The sequence below is a fragment of the Perna viridis genome, chromosome 6, assembly GCF_037379345.1.
Source record: "Perna viridis isolate PV_CMFRI_1.1 ecotype Kerala chromosome 6, ASM3737934v1, whole genome shotgun sequence".
In the NCBI taxonomy this organism is placed as follows: Eukaryota; Metazoa; Mollusca; class Bivalvia; order Mytilida; family Mytilidae; genus Perna; species Perna viridis.
Genome location: NC_142450.1, coordinates 28,178,499 through 28,202,945, shown reverse-complemented (window position 1 = coordinate 28,202,945; position 24,447 = coordinate 28,178,499). Strand labels below are relative to the sequence as shown.

At 31.1% G+C, this 24,447-nt stretch overlaps 1 protein-coding gene across 8 annotated transcripts in view; it reads right to left on the bottom strand.

Annotated features, from left to right (window-relative positions):
* Positions 1-227: 227 nt before the first annotated feature.
* The window catches only part of LOC148614359 (protein still life, isoform SIF type 1-like), a 118,678-nt gene continuing 94,458 nt past the window's right edge, over positions 228-24,447 (bottom strand). For 3 of the 8 annotated variants that reach the window (XM_088588459.1, XM_088588462.1, XM_088588463.1), the window contains 16 exons: positions 23,969-24,151; positions 23,063-23,286; positions 21,739-21,880; positions 20,882-20,908; positions 14,345-14,512; positions 13,315-13,495; positions 11,712-11,960; positions 11,287-11,375; positions 10,606-10,752; positions 10,153-10,347; positions 8,514-8,622; positions 7,183-7,365; positions 6,687-6,811; positions 6,140-6,313; positions 5,038-5,225; positions 228-4,601 (listed from right to left, as the gene is read on the bottom strand). In XM_088588459.1, the coding sequence (XP_088444585.1) occupies positions 3,941-4,601; positions 5,038-5,225; positions 6,140-6,313; positions 6,687-6,811; positions 7,183-7,365; positions 8,514-8,622; positions 10,153-10,347; positions 10,606-10,752; positions 11,287-11,375; positions 11,712-11,960; positions 13,315-13,495; positions 14,345-14,512; positions 20,882-20,908; positions 21,739-21,880; positions 23,063-23,286; positions 23,969-24,151 (3,045 nt within the window). In that variant the 3' untranslated portion in view covers positions 228-3,940. The remainder of the gene's footprint in view (positions 4,602-5,037; positions 5,226-6,139; positions 6,314-6,686; positions 6,812-7,182; positions 7,366-8,513; positions 8,623-10,152; positions 10,348-10,605; positions 10,753-11,286; positions 11,376-11,711; positions 11,961-13,314; positions 13,496-14,344; positions 14,513-20,881; positions 20,909-21,738; positions 21,881-23,062; positions 23,287-23,968; positions 24,152-24,447) is intronic. The other 5 variants (XM_088588466.1, XM_088588467.1, XR_015923647.1 and 2 more) reach the window with 5 other exon arrangements.

Here is a 24,447-nt window from a genome sequence, read left to right as displayed (position 1 = left end):
CTTCTTGGCAAATAAATACTAAACAATTAGTCAAAACCCCCCAAACTAATCTAAAGCTTTGTTTTATGGTATGGTACATTGTGGTATAACTTCATAAAGATCTGTACAGTCATGTTATTTTCTGGACATGAAATGTCTATAGATGAGGACACAGCCAACGGCAGCAAGAATCTATATACAAGCCCAAATATTTGCAGCTGCATAATACAAAAAAATCAACAACCATCTATAAATAAATTAACCATTTTAATGTTTACAATAATGAAAAAGAAAACAACAAATGACAATTGCTCATATTGCAATAGAAAGATTGTCAAAAACTAATAATATCAAGACAGCTAATGAAAGCAAGAAGAATTTAAATTGATATGTCTATTTCGGAAATTCCCTGATCTATTTTTAAAACTGAAAGTACACCTCTTTTAAAAGGTATGAAAAAACTATATCTACAAGAAACATTTATTAAAAAGACCAATCCCAAAACTTGAAGAGTGTGCTGTGTCAAATTTTGTAGTAGCCAGTTTACAAGGTAATGCACTATCATGGAAGAATACAATGAAAAAAAAAAATCATTACATTTAAAAAAATTTAGATTCCTCGCAGTGTCTGATAGTTAATCTGGTCATAACTTTGAGAGTAAAAGAACAAAAATATCCAACAATATCACAGTGAGGAATAAAGTATAAAGATCAAAAGTGTTTGTTTAGATGAAGTTGAAAAGCAGTAAAATCGAAAACAAATTACTTGTTCTTAATTCTCTACATTCCTGCACCAGCTCATACAAGACTCTCAAACACAACAATAATATACTGCCCAATACACTAGTTTAATTATTCATAGGTTTTTCTGTGTATTTTTGCTTACAGTTTTGCCTCAAAGAAAAGCATGAAAGAATATGAAAAGAACAAAATACTTTGAAACTGTCTGTTATCCTTCTCCTGAATTTCAAACCACAAATTAGTATTGACAAACAGCACTAAAAACAGAAGTTCAATAAGTGTCCAAATGGTCTGGTAGACACTTCACCATTAGAAATCCTGAATATCTCCTGTTGATAAATATAATGAATAGAATCGAAAATGTTTGAATATTATAAGCTTTATAAACAGCTTATAAAAGCAGTAAAATTCCTTTTCCATTTATGTAATTAATAAATATGACAATTAGCAAAGGTCTTGGAGTTAAACTTAGTGGTACACCAAAACATCATAGAAGACATCTTTGAGGGAAGCTTCTGTGAAAGAAAAGTGACAACCAACTTACTTTTGCTAACAGCTTACAAGAGGTGTTCATTGAAAAAGTAACAATGTGTGAAGATTAAAAATGATCTTGATATTTGAGAATTTCAATGATTCATGTTACAGTACTAATAAGATCCTTTTTCTACTTAGATAAACATTATTTAATATCACATTGCCTATAAATTTAACAAAATTTTATACATAATCTCATTTGACACACTTGGGCAACTTCAGTTTACCATACAAATAGGCAAAAAGTAAATGTTGCCCTAAAAACAATCTACTTCTAGGCGAGACAAAATTCCACAAACTACAAATTTAGTTTTTTAAGAAATAGACTATAATACATTTTCTGCATGTACATGCTTTTTTTTAAAATACATTAAATGATGCATATATTAAACTTGTGATAATAATATGAGAGTAAAGCACTATCAAATGAGAGAATGATATGACTAATGACCCAACATGCTTCCACATAACCCATTGCACTTTTCCCATGATGCTTTGTACAAGTATATACATAGATATGATGAAATCATACACATGAAAATGACAGATTGCTTCCCTTGCCATGGCAACTTTTAAAAAAAATATGTGATGGAAAATTATGCACTTCAAATGAAATAAAAGTATAAAAGATAGGTGTAGATATCAATAAGCAAAAATTAACTCCAGTAAAAGACAATGGTATAAAAACATAGGTGTACATGTAGTTCCATATATTCAGATTGCATGACAGAATTAAAAAAATTGAATTAAAAACAATTTAGCTAAAGAATATTTATTTTTCTTTAATAATGTTACTTCTTCAAAAGAAAATATGAATCAAAATACTTTTCTAAACATATTTTAAATGAAACACTCCATTTTTCTTTCAACTGCCAACAACTTAAAATGGGGGAAATGTTTTTTATGAAAGGGGGTAATGTTACAATCATGAATATTCTTCATGGACAAGATGGTGATATATACAGAACCATATACCAAATGGGACCATATGTCATGCAAATGCTATATTTCCAGCACCCTTCAATGTAGGCCAATGAAAAAGGGGATACATTGGTAAATGCTTGAAAACACTGTCAAGTACATGAGTTAAATTTCTTTAAAACCAATTCCACACTTCAAAGCACCCAAAAAATGCAATGCTGATAGCATTAAAAGTCACTCATCTGGAAAAAAATCTAAAACTATGTTTTTTACACTACGACCCCATTTTCAAGCATTTAATATATGTTTACGTTCCCAAGGTTGGGAATCAAGTCAATTATACCATCACAAAATGCATCGCAAGGTACTTTATATCATAATTACCTTTTGTACTAAAGTGACTGAAAACATGAAAGAAACAAATAAGATTATCAAGACATAATGTCATTAAAGGTAACATGATAACACCTTTAACATGTGGACCTGATTCAGTTGAGTGAATCCATTTCCTGTTTTTTTCATGTCAATGATTTAGTATCATAGAATGTACTGATGTTATAACTTAGTAGTTGGTCTGAACATTGGAAAAGCATTCGGTTAATCCTTCACAGCTGACCACACAGATTGTTTCTAGAAATATTGAATATGATACCTTACACATTACATGCAGGTATTACCATCTAATTTCCATATTTTCAATCTAAATTCTGCAATGTACCTGAATTTCTAACAAAAGATATTATTGATTTCCTTCAGGAGCTAAGTTTCTGTTAATATCTTTAGCATTAGAATTAAGATGTCAATTCCATGCAATTAAGATGTCTTTCTGTAATAAAATAGCATACAACAAAATTTTACCTAATCATAACTCTTTATCATGCAAGCCTCAGCAAGCCTGCTAAAATTTAAAATTTGCTACCAAGAAGGAAGTTCCAAAAGCATACTGAAATTTGACAATCTTTGGAACTCCTTGTTGTTTGTTTTAGGTTGGATTCAAATCTCTTACTTCAGTTTTTAAGGTATACTTCTATTGAATAATACATCTAAGTTTTAGTGAAAGTTTTAATTATGCTCTTGAAACAAACATACTTTTTCTTCAAAACGTTTTAAAAAGAAAATACTGAAAAATGTTCATTATGAAATGTAGTGATTACTTAATTATATGTTTTTTTTTTAAAATAGTTAACTCTGTTGACATTAAATTTGGATATCACACTCGGAAAATTTATATAATGATAAAAATTTCTTGAGTAGTAAAATATCATTATTTGAACAATGGATGGAATACAATGAAAGTTTTAAAAAATATGATAATTCCTGTACAAGAAAGTTTTCATTGGTTTGTTATTGTTCATTATGATAAAAATAGAGATGATAGAGATGAGGGGTATATCCAGATATTTTGAAATGCTGAGAATCTGGAGGGATTCTAAAAGGAAAAGGAAAATTATGGCTACCACTTGCTCATGTGTCCCCTAATTTTTCATGAAATTTACAAAATTTTCCAACACTTTAAGGAGGTTCCAACACCTGTAACCCACTAGATCCCCATCTTGGGATTCAGTTTAAAAAGATTCTACTGAATTGTTTAAATTTTCAAGGAGATGACTTATTGATAAATTTCAAGAGATTAAAACAAGAAAATAATGGATTTTCCCAACGTAGATGATTTGTTTCCGTGATTTATAAATAAATATACAGGCTAATACTTTGCTTAATCATAAAATCACATTAATACTGAAATAACCTATTTGACCCATGAAAGGTCAACACTCAGTGTCCTTAATTTCATTAAACTGATCATTTAAAGAGTTATTCAGCATGGCACTATTTACTAAACTACTACTTATAGCACTGCTTGGAACACATAAATGGGGCCCCTTGTTGAGAAGGACATTCAACTCATTCCTAGGTTTCCACACAGGAGAGCCTTCAATTTGTGGTATACTATTTGATGAAAATGTTAACGGATTCCCACTTGCCTGTGTCAATTTTGCTGCAGATCCACTCGCTTTGCTACTGGAACTCAGACTAGAGGTTGATGAACACGAACTTTTTGTATCATGAGAAATTTGAGATTCTGATGACACTGGTTTGCAAATATTTTTATCTTCATCATCAATATCATTTAAATCACCAACTGTCCGACTACGAATTCTAAATGCTGAAGAATCATCACATTCTAATACATGAAGTTTCTCCTCAAACTCTGCTGAATGTCTGTCCACGTCTGAACTTTTAGCACTTCCTTTGCGTAATTTACTTAGCGTCCGCACATTTGATGGGAGTTTTTGTAACCTCTGACCTCCATATGGTGCATAATTGCTTTTAGAAGGTTGAGATGCATTTGGTAATGTCATTTTTCGAACACTATCTCGAATAGTTTGTCTGATGATTTTCATGAAATCTGACTTGGCCTCCACTGAGCTAGAATGGAAAAGTACATCTTTGTTTTTTAATATCTGTTCATGTTATAACTATCCACATTAGTTTTTTGTTGTTTTTTTTTTAAGCAGAGCATTTGCATTGAATTCTTATTCATCTTTATAACCTAACATGGTAGCATTTGTTATCACAAAATGTTCAATTACAACAGTTTTTTTAATAAATTTTAAGATCAAAGGGAACATTACAAGACATTTTAAAAACTTCTTGATAGCTTGAAAATAAAGCCACTATGATGCGATTAAATATCCAGTATATTTAATAAATGATACCACAATGAATGTAGAGTAATTCACCGTTTACAAATGAACCGATAGGTAACTCACCATTTACAAATGAACCGATAGGTAACTCACCATTTACAAATGAACCCATAGGTAACTCACCTTTTACCAAAAACACCTCGACTTAAACTCACCTATTACAAAATTGATAAACCCTTTCTGGTCTTCCTTCTTTATCAGACCTACAGTGGACAAGGTCCCACCAGTAATGGCGGTCCATATCACTGACACGCCCACCTTGGACCTGTACTTCTTGGACTGGTATAAGTGTCCTGAATCTTTCATGGAACTCAAATGCTGGGTCTGAACTTTTTGTATTACCCTAAAAATGGTTTGAAAACATTAAAAAACTACATAATAAAAAAATAACGGAAGAAAAACTTGCATTAAAGAAAAGATGTATAAAAATAGGAAATTAATGGAACATTAAGTGATACCCTGCTAAATAATGGTGAAAAAAGGGGGATGGCAAAATGTTCAAAATAGCCAAAAACAAAAACTACATATTGGATTTTGTTGAACCTTGAACTTAACCTGTATGTTATGGTACTAAACACTGTGCAAAGTTTTTAAAAATTCACTGATATAACCAGGAAACTGTTGGGGGTGGACACACAACTTTTTGGAGGGTTTTTTAATACTTTGCCACTTCTCAAATATAAAAACAAGTTCAGAATACCAAGTATATATACAGCATTCTGCTTCTTCACTTTGAAATCTTTGGACGGACAATATTGATAACTGTTGCACTTGACTATTACTTGATGTTCACTCTTGTCTTGCCATTATTCCTCTGCATGCTATACTTAGTCAATTCACCACAAATCAGATAAAAAAATCAATTTTCTTTGAAACTACTTCTTTATAAAATCCTTTCTTAATAAAGGTGCTAATTACAGGGTTAGTGTATAGTCAACTAAAGTTAGTTATTTTCATTTTAATTTTTATTCCAGTTCAAGTTTAGCAATTGATTTTAAGTTGGTCTTAAGATTCCAATCCTTATCTGTCCAATTAATATTCTTTTCAGTTCTGAATATTTAATCCTATTTCCTAACGAGCACAATAGTTTTTAACATCTAATCTGTATTAGGCAAACTTGGATGTTTTTTTTTTTATCAATTATTCATTTTGTTACTAGCTTTCTGCCAGAACATTTTCCTGAAAATTTGAAAACATGAAAAAAAAAAAATAAAACAAATATATCCCAGTGCATCCGCTTACTTGTAATGACCATACCTTTGATTTTCGTCTTTTAACTTTCTCTCTACAAAGAAAGACAACTCCAGTTTTGAAGACAAAGACAATGTTTTCCAAGTCAAGATTTTTCTTGACTTTTCCGAGACTATCACACATATTGCACCATTCCACTGTGCCGTACATCTGTAATTCTCCAACACTCAGATCTACTGGCTGCAATAAGAAAGTTTCTATAATACTTTTGAATCAGTACAGACACAGATATGTTCTGATACTTGGTGCCAATTTTTCAAACAATTCATTCAACTAGCATACAATATTTTTTTCAGAGCAAGCTGCAGTAACAAGCCTGTTTTGTCCTTTTTTCATATTTCTTTATTCTCTGCCTTGTTTGCATGTATCACATGTATATACAATGCCCACTCAATGCAATCAAATTATAATTCAAATCCACAAACCCTTTCACACTTAACGAAGTTATCAATCCAAATTATTTTGATTTAAACTAATGAAAAAATTAAAAATAAATACTCAACATGAATGTGACAGTGAAAAAAAATTCTCTTAGGTTTTTGATTTTACAAACCTTTTTATGAGGATGAATTTCTCTGAACATTTTAGATAATTCATCAAATACAGATCCATACTCTTCAAAGATTTTCTGCATTTCATTGATGTGTTCAGCCACTGCCTCCATCCCTTTGAGGGCCTCTGCAAAAATTGTAAGTGGGTGTTTATAAATTTGTTTCTTTAACAAAAATTAGACATGCACCACACATATGACACTTATTTTGGAAAAGTGACCAGAAGAATTTGCAAAACCCAAGAAAATAGGAATTATAATACTGGTACGTATGTTTTTAGAAAATACCATATTTTGGTGCCTATAATACCCATTTATGTATGGTATTTATTTTGCTTCCCCCCCCTCAAAAAAAAAAAAGAAGAAAAATGGCATATGCCCTCGTTTCCAAATAACAGTCAAGTACAATTCCCCAGACATGATTGATTCATGAGTGAATTATGAAAGAGTACTCACCAGACAAATGGTTTCATGAGTAAGTCATGAAGAATTTACTCACCAGATAAATGGTAATGTTCATCAGTATCATGATCAGTAAGATTGCACAGCTGTTGAAGTAAGAGAGGGTATTTGAGTATTCGTTGTATGGGTTTGATCAGGTAGGATTCTAGGGTGGCCGAGTGTTGCTGTTTAGGATTACGTGCTTGAAGGAACTCCTTCAATTCAGGGTTAGTTTCTGTAGCTGCAAAAATAAATGATAGAAATTGTTCAAATGAAAACCCAATCAAATGTATCTGTATGTTAATTACTTAACTGTTGGAATTTAAGGTGGATTCCTGCTTCTACCCTTTTTTCCTATGTTTTTTCAAGCATATCTATACATATTGCATCAATAATTATTTAATTAATATTCAATATAAGGATAAGAAAACAGAATGTATTATTGATAGAAATTCATTCTTTGAAAACAAAAACATCTTTGTGAAAAAGGGAAAGGTTTATACAAGGAGTGCTTTTTATCCTCCCCTTTTTGAGACAGGGGTACGAGGAAATGCGTCTTAAAAGGTCTCTTACAAAATTCTTTTTCAGATATCAGTCCTTAGTTGAAAAATACTCAGTTTACTTCTAAAACAATGAATAATGATTGTTTTTTGTAAAATGTTCTTTGCGCTGAGATGACCGCTGATTTACTGATTATGACAATAGTATGCAAATGCTTTATAATCACCACATATATATTCACACCACAACAGAAGAGGGAGGTTTAGGGCACTGTAAACCTAGATTTAACCCACCATTTCGTTTGAAGTGCCTGTACCAAGTCAGGACCATTGTGGTATCAGCTACTCTGGTGATGTAATATCTATTTTGCCAGGTTTATTTTGGACTTGACTTGATTATGAATCAGACTAGTGTTTGGTAACTTTGTTTTTACCATTATTTGTTAAAAACAGCTGCTTTTTTATTCGTTTGATTTTGTTACATAACTGTCTAAATTTGTATATACATTATGGTTTCAGAGTTGTTTATTTTGCTTTAATCTTAACAAACCTCTTTTATCAATTTTTTTTTTCTTTTCCATTTACTGTGGAAGTTCTATTGTTCATGGGGTACAAATTTTCATGGTTTTCATGGGTAGGCCAAACCACGAAATTTGGTTTCCAACAAAATGGAGAATCCCACTGATGTGTATACTTAAACCTCAAAACCATAAATTCAAAAATCCATAAACTTGTGTTTTTTTCCTTAACTACGAAAATTTGTATCCATGAATTAAAGGACTTTAATGGTAAATACAAAACAACTATCCATGTACCATTCTAGATACCAGAATTTGCTGAAAAGGACTATATCATTAGGGTGCTGATATATATAACTTCTAGATCATACCTGGATTAAGAATTTTCTGTGATCGTGTATGACTAGCACAAAATGAACTGTACACTTTAAAGTGGTTTGCGTAAAATAAGAATGATCCTCCTAGGGAGAACAGTACTCGCTGGAAAAAAATAAAAATATTCTCTGATTACATTCATCATTATCTGCATAGCCCATCAGTAAAACATATTGTGAATAACATGTGTAATCAAAGGTTCCCAATTTCAGAAACTGCATTTTTCATTTCCTGTATATATTTAGTATTACGTTAGTCAAAGAATTTATTGGCACTATTAAGGGGTATCCCTGGTTTGTGAAATATGCTCTTTAGAATTAAGTCTTCAACAAGAAATTGAGATGTGAATAAATATAAAATTGGAAGCAATCAAATAAAAATTAATACTCATCAAATAGTATCCTTGTTTTTATTAGAAAAGCGTTTTATTTGATTTAAATCAGTCACTTTTTCAAATTTTCAATTTTTAATGAAAAATCTGGTTAAACGTAAATTTACTAAATATAATAATTCTTTTGACAGGACATATCTACTTGCACATATTGGCTGCCTTAATAAAATACAGCTATTGCAACTTTTCATCTGCAATTATTAATTTGAGGGTTCAAATTTCACCACTTACAAAAAACTAAGATATTAGCATTCACATTTATCTATAAACACTGGAAAAATTGATACATATGTTCTCGTGTGCTTTAAATCACATGTTTAGGATCAGTATTGAAAAATGTGTGTTTTTTTCTTTGCATATCGAACAACATGAAAATATATTTTCAGCCCAAATTAAATGAAATTTATATAATCTTTTGTTTAAGAAACAATATGGAAAAAATATTTTAAAAAGATTTGTATATGTATGTTTTTCATCAGATTTACTCTTCTGTCATAAAACTTATGTTTTCCATATGTTTCTCATATTGATCCTCAACATATGAAAAACATATGTCACAATTTTTCCTGTGTAACTTCTGATGCAAAATTCATCAGCATGTTGGCTTTTTTTAAATAAAAAAAACATATGAACATTGTATTAATTTCTGAATTATAGTACAGGTGAAAAGTTTACACAGTATTAGTATGCTTACAAAACATGAACTGTGATTATATCAAGACAAAATTCACAAAACTTGAAGAACTGACAAATACGAAATAAAACTATAGAAATCATAAGACACTGTAAAAAGAGTTTTACATTGTTTCTTTTCAAATAGATAAGGGAATATAGACAGACATTCAACAAATTGTTTCCACAACATGTGTACAACATCAACATACCCTCAATTCTAGATCCTTCAAATATAAGGGGAGATAACTAGTTAGTTCATATTCCAACATGCTATATATAATTAGGGTTATAAGCATTATAATGTTAAATTAGTAAGTGTGCATGTATCTCACTTGCAATGTATATATATCCATAATTAGTAAAAGCAAAGAGTGGGGTGTAGATAGTCATCAATTCATTTCTGAATCATTTACCTTTGAATACTGAGGTACACTTTGTCATTGACCCATTAAAGGGAAATTATTCCAATCAAAAATGTAAAAGCACAATCCTTAACCCATCCCTACTGCAAAGTAATATATATATTTATGACAAATGGAAGAAATAAGGAATGTCCTCGCTAAACCTACCCTAAACAGTTTAGGATCTTCAATGGCAAGAAAATCTCCCTCCAGCTGCATAGCTTCTTCCAAACTCTGTAAAAACTGTTTTTGGAACTGAGAAATTTCATGTATGTTTCCAAACAGTTGATTGACATCTTCCATCGACATAAATGTTTCTTCTTTCAGTGGTTCTAAATATCTCTCTATCAAAAACTCTAGATCCTGTAAATATATGGGTTCTTTGTTATAAGAAAAACAACAAACATTAACAGTTATGTACAAACTATGAGTTGGTTTGGATAATTTTTATTTGGAGCAAAATTTAACCAATATCTATAGTTAGCCTATATCAAATTAATAAAAATAATTCAAAAACATTTTTTATTCATAAATAAACATCCAATGTGAATGAAGAGTCTTCATCTTCCACTGACCACATAAATATATTTTATTTTTTTTGTAATCCATATATATATGTACCTTAACATAAGCCCTTTCTGTATCTATCAATTCCATGATGACCTTGCGTAACTTCTGAGCCTCTGACAAAGGTTTGGTCCCCTGTAAAGTTTCAGCAAGTTTGGGATCCACATCAGTCCGACATATAGCTGTTACTTGATCTGCTCCCTGTGAAAACCACATACACTGAGAGTAAAACAACTAATGAATTGATTAAATAATCATTATAGTCAGCAAATACATTTTAATGAAGTTGATATCACAAGTAAACAGACAAAAATATTTGCAACTTTTTCTGGTCCTGATCAAAAGTATACTTATTTCTATAAAACTGGTCATAAAAGTGCCCATCAATTACTGTGAAAGTACTATTGTTCATGGGGTACCAATTTTCATGGTTTTCATGGGTAGACCAAACCATGAAATTTGGTTCCCAATGAAAAGGAGAATCCTGTTGATGTGTACACTGAAAACCTCAAAACCACCAATTCAAGAATCTATAAGTTGTATTTCTTCCCTGAGCCATGAAAATTGGTATCCACAAATTAAAGTACATTCGCAGTTAGCATAATTTTCAAGGGAAACACCCATCCAAGATACTACCTTTATTTACAACAGCATTGTACATTACATGCTTAATAAATCATAATAAGGAAACTAAGTATGAAATGCAAGTTTCGTTAGAATCATATGCCAACTTACAGAAAGGAGAGCATCAATTTGGTTTGTAGAGACATCTGATTGTGATGTAGACTGAATACTTTTCTGAGATGGACTTCTACTTCTGTTATCTAGAAAATCAAACACATTGCACTTGACTCACACTATATGAATATGAAAGTATCTAGAAAATTATCAGTAATATAAATAATCATCATCCAAAACCCTTGCTTACTTTTTATGTGTTTTTCAAATAAAACAATTTGTTTTTTTTCTTAATGTTGACTTAAATTTAACTCATACCCTTTGTTGGCATCCATTTAACAAACTTTGATGAAATTTTAACATGTTGCACACTATTTACTACTCAGAATTACAATGTAGGCACATAACATTACATAAGTTTCATTAAACTTTTGATGTTTCATTTCTAATAACTGCTTATTAAACATGAATTCATAACCTACCTGCAGGTGAAGGGACTATGAGATGGCCGAGTGATTCTTCACTGATGCGAGCCTGACTAGGAGGTGGAGGGCAGACCATGTTGTTTATCTCCCCTGATTTCTGTGACTGCGGGTTACGTTGGGTGTGTATTGACCGTATGGTACAACACAGTGACAGTGAAGTATGGAGTAGGTTCTCTATAAACACCATGTCTAGCTCTGATACAACTTTACCATTGATGACTAGAATTTCATCCCCAACCATGAGACCTAAAACAGAGGTCAAATTTTCAAAAAATTTAGTTTAACTATTGATCTTTTTTTCTTATAAGTTCATTAAAGAATTTAATTCATCAATTATATAATATTTCTGTGACTGTGGGTTACAAGTAATTACATGTAAGTTTTTTCATCTATGTGACATTTTAGGTCATAGATATCAATTACCAATAAATGTGCATAAATGACTAAGTACAAAGTCATTAATCTGAATGACATTTCTCTGAATGGGAAATACATTCTTCTCCCGGTAGTACAAGTATCCTATATCTGGAAATATACTGTCTAAAAATAGACCAGACAAGACCCAAGGCTATGACAAACACACGACAATAATGGAGACAAACTGGACACATGAATGCTCTACCAATAACGGGCCATCAAATGACAATATCTTAATACAGTCACTGCCTATAGGGGGTTACAATGTCACATAAAATAAAACAATATTCCAAGGACAGCAAGTGATTGATTTCAGATGAACTGACAAGGCAAACATGAGTCCTGGTAAATTAACACAGTATTGAAAGAATGTAAACAAAAATATGACTGATTATCTTGTCCTCAAACAACATATAAATACATTTCCTCTCCAAAGGTTTAAGGAAACATGATTTTGACAATTTTGCAGGAAAGTAAACAAATTTGTCATCCTGTTTTAGTGTAGCACATATAGTATCAGTAAATAGTCACATTTTGTTTTAAAAAAACAGTACTTGTGGAACACTCTTTAAAAGTTAGGTAAAGATACAGGGAAAACTAGCTATCTGTACAGAACTGAAAGAATTTTTTTTATTTTGAGAGGTCAGTTTTAAAGGTTCAGTTAGAGTTAAAACTGATATAAATGAGCTTTGTATTTAGGCAGTTATTTTTCAGGGTACAGTTTAGACAGGTTTCCCTGTGTGTGTGTGTGTATATATATTGAAAATGTCTCAATAATTACTTTTAAGTAGCACTCCAGCTAAGAATCATGCAAAATGTGATTCATGGTTGGAAAGCCTACATATTTTTATTTTTTATATTTTGTTTAAAATATTTAAGTAAACAGAAATTAACATGTGGCTTTGGATATACCCTTGTTCATAGGAAATAACAATTATATAGAATGTACTGTAGAATTCAACACTAAGGGAGATAACTCTGTAAATGATAATAAAATACAATAGAAACTATTGGTTTTTCAATGTGGATTATCTCCTAAGAGCAGACAGATTGGAATGAATTATAATACTTCTTACAAAGACTACTTCTTAATTTTTGCAGCTTATACTCAGCTGTAATAAATTAGAAGCTGTAATGCATAAAAAATCCCTTCAAATGATAGCTATCTAATATAACATCCTACCTGTTTGCATGGCAATACTAGAAGGTATAACATTACTGACATAGAGTCGTAGCTCATCATCACATTCAAAACTCTGAGCTAACTCTGCTTCTACAGCAAACCCAAACTCTGTATCATTAGGACCTTTGACTAAATCTAACTGGAAGACATTCTTTTCACACACTTCTATAGATTCATATTTCTGAAATTGTACATTAAATCTTATGGAAGATTTTCTGCTAATTTTAACCACTTTAAGCTTCTTGTAACTTTAAACAAACTATTTTTTTTTTAGGAATGTGTCATCTTAAATCAGTCAAATAACACTTTTAAGATGGTGTCCATGCAAAAACCAGACAGTGAGTGGCACATAACAAAATTTGTTTAAAAAAATTGTTCATCAATTTCATATCACAAATGCAACATTTCGCTGAGTTGAATATTGATTAACTTCAACCATTAAAGAGAAATAAATTACAAAGAAAGCATTGGAATTCATTTCATTCAGCAAAATTTTGTTGCTTTGTTAGGGAACTTTACAATCATTTTCAGAGCCATCCATTGTTGGTTTAAAGCAAACTTTTTGATATACACATGATATATACATTACATTGTAAAAAAAGTCAGAGGGATAAAATTTACCCTGTGCCACCCATATCAAAGGATTTGCCCGATTTTTACATGGATTGTCTTTAATTCGTAAGAATCTAGTACTGTTCTAATTTAACTCTTATTCATGTGGAACATTCTAACTGACATACTGAAAATTTATCTTTGCAACTGATTTCAATAATAGTCTTGGGCAAATAAATTAATTTATAAATAAATTTCTTCTTATAGCCTATTCATTTCAAAGAAAATGGGGTACAAAGTGTAAGTCTTCAAATTGAATTGAATCCTAAAACTGTACATAGTTTACAGAGAAAAGTTAGCTGATTTTTGCTTTATAGAAGTTGTTGAAGATCGATAGACAAAAGAAAAAGCAAATTCTTTTTAACTATGACTGTTTCCATTGCCTAGAGTGAATCAGTTCTGTTTATTTGATCCCTACCATTTTCCTGATAATTTCCTGTGGTTCTGGTATGGTATATACCCCTGGTAGAGAGTTAGGTAACTTTACCCTGACATAATGGTCATCAATATTCAGCTGTCTTTTACCACACACAGACTCCAGCAGATCCTGTATAATGGTATGTTTGTTCACATTCACCAAGATGGTCTGAAAAAAAAAAATGGCTTTAATTCAGGGGAGACAACAGCAACTTCCAGTGTAAATAAGGTTTTTCCTTTTTCTTTGGTCTCTCTGGGATAAAATCACATATGCTTTTTAGTATTAATACTGTTTTTATATTGTATATTTTCCAGCACTATAAAAATTAAGCTTTACAAGGTCATATTCTACAATTTACGTGATATGGCATTGGTCAGTTTTCATAAAATATGATATAAGATTAATACTTTCTCAGCTTTGAACTTCATTACAGAATTGGAAACTAAATTCATTACACACATGATCTGAACAAGAACATTAATTAAAAATAAAAAAAAATTCACAATAACCCAGTGATACTAAGACATACAAATCAAGATTCTTGCAAAACCACAAGCATTCATACCAAAGATATCACAAGCGTCATTCCAAGAATATCTCATCAATTACCAGACATTATTGGTAATAGTATTAATTAGATACCAGTAGGACTGGGAAACAGAGATATGACCAATAACCATAAAGCACCATTGATTGACACATTGCTATAATCAGTGTCAGTTTTATTATCATTCATTACTTTAAAAAGCAATCCCATGAAATTTGGGACTAAAGGTGATAAAAGACAGTCTTAATCAAGTTTTAACTTCCTTTACAGTGGCTGATCCAGATCAAGATTTTGAAAGGGGGTGGGTTTGTTGGGTTTCTAGGCTATATCATTTGCTCATTTTTGCCAAAATTTTGCACAAAATTAACAAAAAGGGAAAGGGTCCAAACCTCCAGATCCCCATAGATACAACTGCTTTCATCAAATTTAATCATTTTTGCTCCAAATGTTTGCCCAGTCAAGATGCCATTTCTTCTGTTTAGTTAAAATTTTGTCTTGACTTGACAAAACTTGACAAAAGGGATACACTGTAAACATATTAACTTTTGCAGTGTTCCAATTTCGAATTTTCGAGGTGGACATAAAAGCATGAAAAATAGTACCTACTAAATCATTTATCACTTTAAAACTACATTGTATGTATAATCATTTTGTGAAGCATGAGTATGTTCACTTGACAGAATTCACCAAAATAAATAACTGTGAAAATTAATATGCTTACAGTACAATATAATATAAATCTTATGAAATGACAGTTCAGATACATTTGATTCTAAAATGAAAGCTGTTATTATGTTTACTAATCTGTTCCCCAAAGAAAGACTGTCAAATGTTCTTCACAGCAGAAAAACAACAGCAGACTTCCTACTTACAAATTAGTTTTTTTTTCGAATTCTTACCTTCCAATAAATATTGATACAAGCGCAACACAATTTCAACATTGTTGCTTTTAAAATGGATCACTTCAAATTTTAGATATAAAATCCCAGAAAATCTATATGTTCAGGATCATCAGCCAGTCCTGCTTTCAAATATCCAAATCAGTTTTAAAAAAAAATCATCCTCAGAAAAGAAAGTTTTATTTAAACTTCATTCAAATTGTTCATGCAAGTATCCAGTCCAGTATATCACAAGTTCTCACAAAAGTATCTTCCCATAGAGCTTATGCTCAAACAAATGGAGTTGATCAGAAAAAATGTCATTTATACCAATTTTTTTTGTATCTCAGCTAATTATATTGTAAATTAATTATTTCTGCTGTTTCCTTATTGTAACATATATGTCATACAAGCTCAATAGTTTCCCTTGAAATCTATTTTCCCCTTATAACAGCATTATAAGAAAATCCTATTACATGCTAGTCAAATGCTATTTTCCAAGTCGATACACTTCTTACTGTATCAAGCACTGTTCACTTCAAAACATCATTAAACAACCAGCATTAATAAATCATTCAAGATATTTGCATATAAAACTTATTTTGTTTGAATGTCAAAATTCCTTCAATTCCACATCATGCTTAAATTGATCTTCAATTCACTACTGTTGAACACATCAAATATAGATATTCTGACATACAGAGAAGCTACAAGAACCAGAGTCATTACAAAAACATTCTCTGTGTAATCCAGCTCATGATATTTAGCTACAGAGCTTTAAAAATATTTGTGTTATTAAAGACAACATAAATGCCCATGAGGCCTACATGAAAACATACTGCCCTTCCCATTCAAAACTATGTACCCCCTTAAACCAGATCTGACGGCTCCATTGACAATATTTGAACAGTTAATAAGGATTGTGATGGACTTGTACATCTCTTCTTGTGTCAATTACCATGCCTGGAGCTTAAATTTCTTGTAAAATATGAATTTTATTGTCATTTATAGCTGGCTAATTATTACTAATTTGTTTATTTATGGTGTAAAAAGTGTATAAAATAATATGGTTCCTTTTTTTAAAAGATCTGAAAATAGATAAATGTCTTAAAGTTGGAACATCAAAAGAAAAAAAAAACACCAACACTACAAGATAATGAAGCGGATGATAAAATCAGTGCTTCGTGAGAAAGCGTTTGAAAAATTTACAAACATATAGAACTTCTGATGCTATACATAATTATTCCTTCATAATGTTTGAAATAATAATAATAAAAAGATATTGCAGGAATTTTTTATTCCATATCAAACAAAATTAAAGCCTCCTTTTTCATTTTTTAGCTCTAACACCAAATAATGTTTGAATGAAAAAATTATAATTTTTATATTTATGGCAGGTATCCAAACAGACACCAGTTATACACTACAACTGTTCCTATTTGGTTGGCCTATAAGTTCTATATTTAACCCTAAACAAGAGACATGAATATTTTTGTGGGGTCTTATTTTCTTTTTGATGACAACCACGATATAAATTCATATAATATACCCATAGAAAATATCAATTAACTGTAATAGAAAAGATACCGGTGGTACTCATGTGTATAGACAAGTATAGAAATGTCCTTGACAGCTTCATAATGGCGAAATATAAAAGCAAATTGCAATTCCTACATACCTGCATACTAGGAAGCATCAGGCATGGAAGTTTCTTGTGTACCACAACCCTATTGTGTCCTTTCCTTGAAAACGTACGTGTTACGGACTCCCCGTTTAATTCAACTTCACAAGCCATTTTAATTTTTTTTTTTAAATCATTAGCTACCAGTCAGTTAACGGTACATATTTCTGGTTAAGAACATTTTGCAGGAAGAGGATGCTTGAGAATGTCAAGTACACAGGAACTTATATATAGGATTTGGGATTAAACCATATTCACTGATATTAACTTATATTGGCATCTAACTTTGATTAATAGTAACTAGTTCTAAAGTGTTCTTAATATTTTATAAAGAAAGCTACATAAAATACTTTTTCAGGCTTCAATTTGTCAGTAAGTAGCAGTGTATAAACATTGCTGTCTTGAATATACAGGTATAAAAGGGCTCTTTAGCAATACTAGGGCATTTGATGGGACATTACTGCCATATTTGGCCACTAATTCCACGAGCAACATATCTCTTAAACAGTATAATTTTAACCTGCATTACATGAAGTAAAAAAAAAGACTGTGCCAAGTTTAGATAACGGGTATAAAACATTGAATAGCATCTTCCTGTGAAACAGACACGAGTCATTCAATTAATCTTTAAATATTGATAATCAGATTGTCAAAACACAATTTATCAATCATTTCAATCAAATTGAAATTTCAAAATCCAAATCAACAAACCATACCTTGAAGACGTTACCAACAAATCCAATCTAGCTATACATCAAGGATGTCACAATATCTATCAACCTTTCTGCATAAATATTTATATGTCTTTTGAAAAAAAATCAAGGAAGTCAGTGCACAAATATATCCCAACTTTTACCTACCAAAACCTGCTTTCTGTTCTATGCTTTTCTTTTTTGTGTAATGTCCTTAGCTCTAATCCAGACAATGCATTTGTTATCAGATTTTTAACATGCCTGGCTAGACGAAAATGCACTGCTGCACACACCTTTGATGTTTAAAAAGGTGTCTGATTAGATCTGCATGCAAATTGCAGCATGTGCATAAAAATTGATTAAATGAATTAAATCAATAGAAAACAGGGAAAGTATTGAGCTTTTTTTCTTTTTACTAGAATGAATCATACAACATAAATAGTAAAAAAAAAAAAATATAAACAAAATAAAAATAAACGAAAAAATAATGAAAAATCAAAAATATATATTAAAAGGGGCAACATTTTGAAATAGAACAATTTCCAGATACTAAAGACTTCATGTCATTTTATATCAATTTCTCATCATATATTTGAAAAAAATTATGCAATGTACTATATTATAAGTTCTAAATATTAAAGTACTTCATAGAACCTAAAATTAAAAATTTGCTTTGTTTGAGGAGTTTGAACTTTTCTTGATAATGAAAAAAAAAAAAAAATAACATTTAGTATTTATAATTTGAAACTGCAATGAAATACATGCACACATACCATGTACAGTACTTCCAGCTAGTTAAAATATCATATCTTACTTTAATGTAAGAAACCTAAAATTAAAAAAAATCACTTACTTTATCAATACAGGAAAACAATATCACTTATAAAATTATTTCCTTTCACCTCAAAAATCCACTGTCCAGGAAATAATAAAATATGACAACATAAATAAGAAGACTAATACACAAGCCAGGCAATACACTAAGGACTCAATACACAGGAATTAATGACACCCTCAGGCAATAACTTAATTGCCCTGTCAGAAATGACAGTCTACAAGGGAGAAGTCTAACATCACACAAAGAGCCATAAAAAGTCTATGCTTCGCTTCGTTTGTCTTTCTCATTCATATTCGGTGTTAATGAAAGAGATTTTCTAAGAATATCAATATATCAAATGATGTAGCTGTTATTGATATACAGGTTTTATGGTGATTAGGTTCTGTGAAATAAAAAACACTCAATATAAGCCTTTATAATACAGATACATTGTATCTAATGCAGCTCTAACTCATGTGAAATGGATTACCTAAGTAGCATTCAAAGTTTCAAATTGAATGATTTTCAAAAAAGATATAAAATATGACATTTCATTTTTTAGCAACCAGTAATTATATAAAAGTTTGCTATATAGATTGAAACAAATATAATTAATGAAAACCATTTTTACGAATCTATATAAAAATATTTATTTTGTAGTAAAGAAGATAAGTAAAGAACAGGGGGCTTTCCATGATACTACCACCCAATCAGTCAAACAAAAAAAAAAACAAAAAAAAAAACATCAAGTTTTTTTTTTTTTTTAAATCTACTCCACTATGTATACTAGTTTTGTTCTTGATTATATAAATATGTGGTATGGCTTCTTCAAAATGCAGAAGTATTCTGAGAATCTGATATATGTCCTATGATTATATACTAATGACTTTCTAGCCATTCCTAAAAAGCAGCAATCTAAAAGTGCAGAAGAAATGGAAACAGACAATAAAAATGGTGTCAAACATGATAACTCTCAAAACAAATTCTGCAAATCATTTGTGTAAAATTTTAACTGTCAGCTGTTTTAAACATAATGATTTCATTCTGCTAAAAGACATGCCTACATACTATATTGTCTAGAATTTATCACTGAATCATACAGCAGAGATTGGTTTTTATAACATTATAGTGATTATCTCCCTTAGATGAGCAAAGAAAAACCCCCCAAAAAACAGAAAACAGTAAAGGAAAGAGAAAGTGCAAAACCACTCAATTCAACAAAGTTAAAAATCATAAGCACACAGTTACAAAATTAGGGAAGTACGGTGCAAATACCAAAAGGTTTCACTGCTTAAAAATCACTATTGAAACACAACTGATACAAATATTTATAGTGAAAAGTTACAAAAAAGATGATACTAAAAGTATTAAAACAGCAAAAAAGCTTGTGATTTTGTTTCTAAGTACAAAAACCAATGAAATATCTACTTCTGGTCATCATTTCAGATATAACAAATAGGAATATTTTATACTAACTGGGAATTTTTAATACGATGTTAAAAATTAAATGAGATACAAAACAAACCAGGGACATACAATAACATACTTGACATCTCTAAACATAATAAATTTTTTCTAAACATTTTTTTTTACATCTACATGTATCAAATATTGAATTTCAAAACAGTCTGAAAAGGTATGAAATTATACAGGAAAGCATTGGTATATGTGTATGTAGCTCAAACATTCTTACATGACTGGTTGATGCATGATATGCTTAGAATACTTATTATAATAATGATAGAAAGGTCATATGCGGTCTACCTCACTAGTATGACAAGTCAATGCACAACTGCTAGTAAGGGAGATAATTGTAATGGAATGAAAGGGAGATAATTATGAATCAGACAAGATAAGAAGTTTAGTAAGACAGCAGCAGGCTCCTGAATACACAATTCTAACATGTTGCAGATGACACTCACCTCTTCTTTAGGTCTAGGTTTAACCTCCTGGAAAGTAGTTCATATTCTTAACCTTTTTCTTTAATTTTTCACCGTAACTCGACACAATTAAATACAAATGCCAATGCTATCTGATTCAGGCAAACTCTATTTCTACAGTAATTCCCAAGACCTAAATTTCATATTTTCTTTTTTAATTAGACAAAGTTTTCTTTTGGATGTGAGTTTTAATATGGTTCTTAAAAATAAAAGTTTATTTTTGTTTTTCCCTCCATCCCTTAGTTGGTTTATAAAGGGAAAGTATGCCTAAAATCAATACAACAATGATTCTCTCTCCATCCGGAATACCACTAAGAATGATAAACCTGTGAGGTGACCCAAACCCATTAAAAGACCCACATTCCTACTGGTTTGGTGAGAATGTCCTTTGATAAATACGTGGATAGAGCCTGAATCCTTTGAAATACCTTAGCACCTTATGGTATGGTATTAAGTACCATTCCGTGTCAGAATCAGGCCATGGGTGGCTCATCATTTTCCCCAATTTAATAATTTTTCTCTAAAATATATTCAGTATTTGACTGCTTATATTGGGGAAAAGTGTGGGAAAATTCCCCCCCCCCCATTTTTTCGTAGTGCATTTTAACTAAATTTGACCTACCAATATCTTAAAAAGGCAAATTTTACAAATACTTTGATGGTTATTTCTGGTGTTTATCAGGTATAATTAATTGGTTAATGCAATAAAATCTCTTGAGTTTTTTCCTTCATGTGCCACACCTTATATACATTTTGCCCGATTCTTAGACGGAAAAGTACTTAAAATACTCTGGTATACCTGAGGTTAGAACCCAAATCTTCTAAAATTCCCTCCATACCTGTTGATTTGGTAAAGATATCCTGGATAATGACTCTGCCAAAGAGTTTTCTTCTGACATGGAATTATCAGACAGACCATCAGGACCATCCCTATACATATCAGCTACGACTTCATCTATGTCAGCAGCTTTATATACAGATCTGGAAAAAAAGTCTTATTTTAAAAATATATCAAATCTACTATAAATCACCTATACAATGTTATCATGCACTCAATATCATAATTGCACAAAATAAACATATTCTTTCACAAATATAATATTTCCGCATATTTACACTCTCGGCGTAACAAAATGACTGATTTTAATAAGAATTTGCTGGCATTAAAAGTAGCATTTTTTCATATAATACTAGTACATACAATGTATATAAATTGAATTTGCAAGTTTTAAAAAAATCCAATACTGTATGGCGGATTATTTTGGTTCAGGTAAAATTTTATAATTCTTTTGGTAAAAAGGACAAACAAAATGTTGGTTTTCTAATTTGGACAATTCTTAATGTTGGACAAGGAACTGAAGCTCAGAATAAATACTTTGTGGATCTCTTTTGTTGCATTTTCTGAAAGGCTGCTAAAATACACTTAACTTATAGTCGGCGTCACATAAATAACATACTGTTAAAATTTAAATAAAAATATTTTCTACGACTTTATTGACACCTACCGTTGTTTAAATTGTCTTAAATGACTTGCTCATTCGTTTAGCCAAACGGCTTCTCCCTAAACATTGAATCGTTAAATTCCGGTCAGATTTTAATTCTAGGTGCCAATATTTACATTGTAAAAAGTCGGCCATGTTTACAGTGATCAGGTTGCTAGGAGATGTTGTTTACGTTTAAATGGTTTGTCCAAAAACCGAAGAACCCAGAATGCACTTCGGCGTTATTTCGGATATCTCGGATTTATTTTACGCGAACAACGTACAATACTGAGAAGTTGATCAAGCAGACGATTGTCACCGGAGTTCGACGGGAACTTACGAACTTCGTTTGTAAATAAATCGTCCCGTAAAAACCAACATGGCGGATATTAGTATGGGATTTTCCCGTAAGGATTTGTTACGCATGATTTAACCTAATAAGCGACTTGTTTTTGAGAAGCTGTTTGGCTAAACGAATGAGCAGGTCATTTAAGACAATTTAAACGACGATTGGTGTCAATAAAGTCGTAGAAAATATTTTTATTCAAATTTTAACAGTATGTTATTTATGTGACGCCGAGGTATAGTACCTTTAAAAAATTATCCACCATGAACAATACTGGAAATGGCTGAAATGCAAAGTTGTTAAACATGTAAAGGTTAAAATGCTGCTACTACTTACGATGTATCAAGACTGGTAGATGGATTCTGAACTTTGGCACTGTATTTAAATGTTCCATCACCCCTTGGAGACAGCATACCACCTTTGTGACTTCCCTTTCCATAGATGTTTGGTACCACCAAAGGACGCCTTGCAGCAACCAGAGCATGAAATGATGTGACTGTAAAAACTCCAATTTTACCTAATGTTCCTTTTGTAGTTTTTGATGCATTTGCTAATAAAACCTTCAAAAGAAAGAAAAAAAAACATTAATATTAACTGGTCCTGAATATTAACAAAGGAACATAAACACATGCATGCATTCATTTAAATTTCATACTTTAGAAAAAAATCAATTATACAACTACTTAAGTTGTGATGACCATATACATCTTAAATACAATGAAACCTGTCTAGACCAAACCCCTTTTGAACTTTAACATTGGTTTGGTTTAGACAGGTTTTCATATCATTCCATGTTCAGTGAACTTTAACTTTGGTTTGGTTAATGTAGGTTTTCATATTATTCCAGGTTCAGTGAACTTTAACATTGGTTTGGTTTAGACAGGTTTCATATTATTCCAGGTTCAGTGAACTATAACATTGGTTTGGTTAAGACAGGTTTTCATATCATTCCAGGTTCAGTGAACTTTAACATTGGTTTGGTTTAGACAGGTTTCATATTATTCCAGGTTCAGTGAACTTTAACATTTGTTTGGTTTACACAGGTGTTCATATCATTCCAGGTTCAGTGAACTTTAACATTAGTTTGGTTTACACAGGTTCTCATATCATTCCAGGTTCAGTTCAGATAGGGTTTCACTGCAGCAGTAAATTGTACTACATGTAGTAGTAGAAGTAATAGAAGAACATGTATCACAAAATTAATTCTAATCCTGAATACTTATACTTTCATAAGCTCAGTACCTTTGGATTTGGTAACTCTGTTCCCTGTAACGTAGATATATAACATCGTAGTCGATACTGTTCTATATATAGCTTCTCTAAATTCTCTTCCCATTGGGCAATCTGTTTGATGATAGCTTGACGAGATCTGGGATCAGTGACAACAGTTAGTTGTAGCTCTGCCATTTTTTTCATTTTTACATCCTGAAAAAAGAAAATTGGGAAAGAATTTATTACCAAATGTTGTTAATGAGTAATCAAGGGAACCAAGGTTACAGTGGTAATCAAAAGAATGTAATCCAGGGACAAAGATCAGACATGGAAAACAGACATACACAACAAAGAACATAAAGTAACTAAAATCATACATGCAAAGTAACAAAAGCAAATGAGCAACTCCAACTCCACTAAAAACTGGGAGCATGGACCAGGTGCACCTGTATGGTAAGCGTCCTCTGCTTTTCTAGAAACACCCACTGAGTTGCTCATAAAAAGTCAAG